The 5791-nt window shown below is 42.4% G+C and overlaps 1 protein-coding gene across 1 annotated transcript; it reads right to left on the minus strand.

The window, feature by feature from the left end:
• Positions 1–3156: 3156 nt before the first annotated feature.
• Positions 3157–5281, minus strand: LOC131842505 (major heat shock 70 kDa protein Ba-like). Its single transcript, XM_059191054.1, has one exon. It carries the CDS (start codon positions 5072–5074, stop codon positions 3173–3175), a length of 1902 nt encoding a protein of 633 aa, XP_059047037.1. The 5' UTR covers positions 5075–5281; the 3' UTR covers positions 3157–3172.
• Between the last annotated feature and the right edge of the window lie 510 nt (positions 5282–5791).

The following is a 5791-nucleotide window of genomic DNA, read 5'->3' on the forward strand; positions in this document are numbered from 1 at the left end:
CCAATAATTAATTGACTATACGTTCTTTATATTATTTTTTTTATAATAATTAAATTATCAGTAACATTCTTTTTATTTATTTATTAAAGGAAAACCAAGGCTGACTATACACATTTTATTATCTTTTATTTACTTCAATAAGGTTTAATATTTATTTCAAACTAGCTAGAATTTAACTTTATTTTTCTAAAATAAAAGTGGCCTAAGTCACTCCTTATTACATCAGCTACCTGCCAAAAAAATATAGTAAAAAATGGTTATTTCAATATTACAAATAGACACTCCAATTTTATTTATTTGTATAAATAAGAAATATCTGGCATACAACCACAGATCCTATAAAGAGTAGATTGCAAGTAAATAACGAATACCGCCAAATAAATGTAAATCATAGACAATAATGTTTTTTTTTTTGTTATTTTTATAATATTGTGTAGGTAGGTATAATAAGATTCTGAGCACTGTATTAATAGAAAATAAATATTTTTCTCTAAGGAAAGTGTTTCTCTTTATACTCGTTTTTAATTTATAATTCTTCACATTAGGTACAGTTAATGAAAATAAATAATAAATGTTAAAATGTTTTCAATTAAATAATCTAGAGTCTTTAGATATGTAACGTCTAGTTAAAGGCGGATCCAGGGGGGTCATGGGGGTCATGACCCCATCCCTGAGCACAGGACCACTAATTGAACATAATGATTTTGTTTATATATGTTTTGTCACCATACAGATTTTATGTAACTACATACCTTCAATATTTTATTAATTATATTTACATAGTGCTTCTCTGCTAGTCTCAAAGAGAATATGTACGTTTATATGTACAAGTTATTAAGTGTTAAGTTTTTCAAGTGTACAATAAAATAATATTTATAGGTACAGTACTTACGTACATTAATAAAATACATTCTTTTTCCTTATATCTATTGTTATCAAAATTAAATTATAAGTTCTTAAATTAACCATGACTATATGACCCCCTCCTGGAGCCAATGCTGGATCTGCCCTTGCGTCTAGTATCTAGACAGTACCTTTTTTTATTGAGTTGTTTGAGCTATTGCTTAGACCTATAACACTGCGACCTACATAGATCTATTGTGCTCGCCCTTTTTCAAAGTTCACTACCTAGACCCGTCAGGGACAAGAATTGAAAGATATTCTTAGAAGCGATGGTTTTTATCTCCTCAGGATCGAGTGTAAACTTTCCAAAGGACATTCATTTCATTTATGCATGAGTGGGCTACAACCACGTAGGATGTGTAGTGGCGTTTCCTCTACAGCTTTCATATGTTTAGCCAATTTGCAGTGTCCAGTGAAGGCCCTAGTCAAGATGCATATAGTGTTTTTACTCAATAATCTATTGGAGTATTTGCTCGAGTAGGCCGCTATTAGGGCTTTTGAATGTACTAATCCTGCCATATTCTGCCAGTGATTCAATGCTTCCTGTTGGGTAATTAGTTTGAGATGACCCAGTTTTAAGTAACGAGGCACCCCACAGAAGGTGCAGGCCCCTGTTGAGCGATTTTTACCCCTAACTTTGGCAGTTGGCAATTTCATTGCCTTCAATGTGTGAGTGTGGACCTATCTACATATATTATTACTTCATTTAGTGGCAAGATACAGTTTCAAATAAGTTTAGATCGAATTTTGTATTAGTGAAGGTAGTACCTAATGACTGTTTATTTGCGATGATAATAAATATTTGATACAGTTTTGGCAGTAATTATAATTAAGGTTTTTTTACTATCCACAGATTTCAAATAATACATAGCCTAAATCAGAGGTTCAAAAAAAATTTTTGTGGCTCAGACCCCTTGCAAAATTTTTCGGTTTTGGGTAGACCTCCCATTCATACCTGATATTGATTTTTTGTAAATTTCTAACTGTAGTAAAGTTTAGTGTTATAAACAAGTAAAAACAAGATGACCGCTGTCGTAGACCCCTTGCAGTTTGTCATAGACCCCTGGGGGTCGATATAGACCACTTTGGGAATCACTGGTCTAAATAATCTGCAGGATCCCATTTAAACTATTTATTATTTACAATTACTAAAGGAAGTTGAAAATAAAACGAATGTTTTTATTAAGTAATTTATTTACTTTATTGATAAAATTTTATGACAATACATCATTATCGATTGGGTTGAAATGAAAACACAATAATCCCTTAACTACATACGTATAATTATTACACTAAACAGATCAACTTCCTCTTCTCTATGGTATTTGTTAATGTTTAGCATTTCCGACAGAGGGCGCGCATCCTATTTTTTTCAAAAACAAATGTTGATTTGGAATCGCTAAAATTTAGCTTAAAGCTAGAGTTTAATATATTTTACAACTCTTAATACAAAATAATGTAAACTTGTTAAATTATGATGACTATTTTTAAACATTGAAGCCACTCTTAGATGTCCAAAGGAATACTAGATGGCATTACCTTAGCAAGGCTATTTTTGTACTATTTAACGTCATGATTTACGAAACTATGTGAGTATTCTTCCAGTAAATATATTGAGCTTCCATTCCTATCTATTTAACTTAACGGATTTTGATAAAACTTACTACACAGATAGACCAGAGCTCATGCTTTGTACTTATAATATTCAGCGGGGGAAGTGATTGTTAGTAAAGTGGACCCTCGACCCCATTGCTAGCAATGTACCATGTCAGATTAACCTCCACGCGGTTCCCCCTGGAAACCATCGTGATAAATTCCAGGTGAATTTATCACGACGGACTAACTGACTTGACTTCATGCTCATATTAACATCCTCCACTGGTTCTCCGCCAGCGTAATCCGTTGGCGCAGGCGGGTGCGTTAGTTCATTATCATATACATGAAAAAAATCAGTGAGAATTCTGTATGTATATTATCAATATTAAATAGTAGTTACTACAATAATTATTATTTGCAAGTACTGTATATCAAAGATCGAATTGAATTTCATTTAATAACTATCAGATAACAACAACTAATGTCTAATAGGGTTCTAATTAATAAATAAAACAGAAAATATGTTAATAAATTAAATTTATTTACAGTTCTTACATTCTACTTGTACAACATGATGATCATCTGCTGCAGTTTTAATTAATATCAGTCTTAAACTTATTATCACAATATTAGAACAAAATAAGACTAGAACTAAACTACTGAGACTGTCCACTTAATCAACCTCCTCGACGGTGGGCCCGTCGCCCCTGGGCTGGTACGCGTTTCCCCCGGGCGCTGCCCCGTTCGCGGCGCCGTGCAGCTTGCTCATGATGGGCGAGCACGCGCGCTGCACGTCCTGCAGCTTGTGCTCGTACTCCTCCCGCTCGGCGAGCGTGTTGTTGTCCAGCCAGCGCAGCGCCTCCTCGCACTGGCTGCGCGCGGTGCTCTTGTCCTGCTCGCTCAACTTGTCGCCGGCCTCCTCCAGCGCCTGCTTCACGCCGAACACATACGCCTCCAGCTGGTTGCGCGCTGCCACCCGCTGCCGCTGCTTCTCGTCCTCCTCCTTGTAGCGCTCCGCCTCCGAGACCATGCGGTCGATCTCGGCCTGCGACAGCCGTCCCTTGTCGTTCTTGATCACGATGTTCTTGCTGCGCCCGGTGCTGTTCTCCTTGGCGGACACGTTCAGGATGCCGTTGGCGTCCATGTCGAAGGTGACGTCGATCTTCGGCACTCCCCGCGGCGCCGGCGGTATGCCGGTCAGGTCGAACGTGCCCAACCGGTTGTTGTCCTTGGTCATCGCGCGCTCGCCCTCGTACACTTGGATCGTGACGGCGGGCTGGTTGTCCGAGTACGTGGTGAACGTCTGCGTCTGCTTGCACGGGATCTTGCAGTTGCGCTCGATGATCTTCGTCATGACGCCGCCCGCTGTCTCGATGCCCAGCGATAGAGGAGCCACGTCCACCAGCAGCACGTCCTGGATTTTGGAGTCGCTCTCGCCGCTCAATATGGCGGCCTGCACGGCGGCGCCGTAGGCCACCGCCTCGTCGGGGTTGATGGAGAAGTTCAACTGTTTGCCGCAGAAGAAGTTCTGCAGTAGGCTCTGCACCTTGGGGATCCTGGTGGAGCCGCCGACGAGCACCACATCGTGGATCTGGCTCTTGTCCAGTTTGGCGTCCTTGAGGGCCTTCTCCACAGGCTCCAGGGTGCCGCGGAACAGGTCCGAGTTGAGTTCCTCAAAGCGCGCACGCGACACTCGCGTGTAGAAGTCGACGCCTTCATAGAGCGCGTCGATCTCGATGGTGGCCTCGGTGCTGGAGGAGAGCGTGCGCTTGGCGCGCTCGGCGGCGGTGCGCAGACGGCGCAGCGCGCGCGGATTCACAGTCATGTCTTTCTTGTACTTGCGCTTGAACTCTTCCGCGAGATGGTTCACCAGCCGGTTGTCGAAATCCTCGCCGCCGAGGTGCGTGTCGCCGGCCGTCGCCCTCACCTCGAATAGGGAGCCCTCGTCGATGGTAAGGATGGACACGTCAAATGTGCCGCCGCCCAGGTCGAAAATGAGCACGTTGCGCTCGCCTTTAAGGTTCTTGTCGAGGCCGTAGGCGAGCGCCGCGGCGGTGGGCTCGTTGATGATGCGCAGCACATTCAGGCCGGCGATGGCGCCCGCATCCTTGGTGGCCTGTCGCTGTGAGTCGTTGAAGTAGGCCGGCACCGTGATCACTGCGTCGCGCACCGCCGTGCCCAGGTACGCCTCGGCCGTCTCCCTCATCTTGGTGAGCACCATGCTGCTCACCTCCTCCGGGGCGAACCGCTTCGTCTCTCCCTTGAACTGGACCTGTATCTTGGGCTTGCTGCAGTCGTTGATCACCTTGAAGGGCCAGTGCTTCATGTCCTGCTGGATCTTGGGGTCGTCATACTTGCGGCCGATCAGTCGCTTGGCGTCGAACACCGTGTTGCCGGGGTTGAGGGCGACCTGGTTCTTGGCCGCGTCGCCGATGAGCCGCTCCGTGTCCGTGAACGCCACGTACGACGGCGTGGTCCGGTTGCCCTGGTCGTTCGCGATGATCTCCACGTTGCCATGTTGCCAAACACCGACGCACGAGTACGTAGTGCCAAGGTCGATTCCTATAGCTGGCATTTTATTTTTGCAATTCTTCAACTTTACACTTTATAATAATCAACAATCCTGGATGTATCTTCTATGTTCAATAACAAAATATAGCTTCGATTTTTATTTCTTGATTCAATATATTACTTTTGATACTCAATAATATGCTCAAAATATCTCTTGCGTAAGAATGTCGCTTTGGTTTGCACCGAACTCTTTCAAAATTCGAGTGTTGTATTCCTTGTTTCAAATGATACTGCGTTCCCGCGCTGCTGCCGTAGCTTATATAGTAAACGAATAAGATTCTAGAAAAGTCCACTACGCGCGCGAAGAGCCAATAAGAATCGACGGATCTCGACGCGACGTGTAGCTGAATTCACCAATCAGAACAAGCTGCGCGTCAGCTCTGGAAAGATTATTATAGCATGGGTGACCAACATTGATAGGTACCCTTATTTTAGGGAGTTTATATCGAAAATTACTGACAGTGTACTTTAACTTATATTATTTTGTTAACGATGATAATCTTATATAGATATCTCTTAATAATGCTATATAATCTGAATATGGTCATGGGTTCTATACAAAGCTCGCACGATGCAAACATTTGTATTAATGAGTATGATTGTTTGTATCGGTCTGGATATTTTCTATGTATTATGTATGAATTTACAAAAAAAAATTAAGTATTTATATCAGTTGTCTAGTACCTATAACACAAGCTCCGCTTACCTTATTTTTTTTATA

The sequence above is a fragment of the Achroia grisella genome, unplaced genomic scaffold (assembly GCF_030625045.1).
Source record: "Achroia grisella isolate CSIRO2021 unplaced genomic scaffold, CSIRO_AGI_Agris_v1 utg241, whole genome shotgun sequence".
NCBI lineage: Eukaryota > Metazoa > Arthropoda > Insecta > Lepidoptera > Pyralidae > Achroia > Achroia grisella.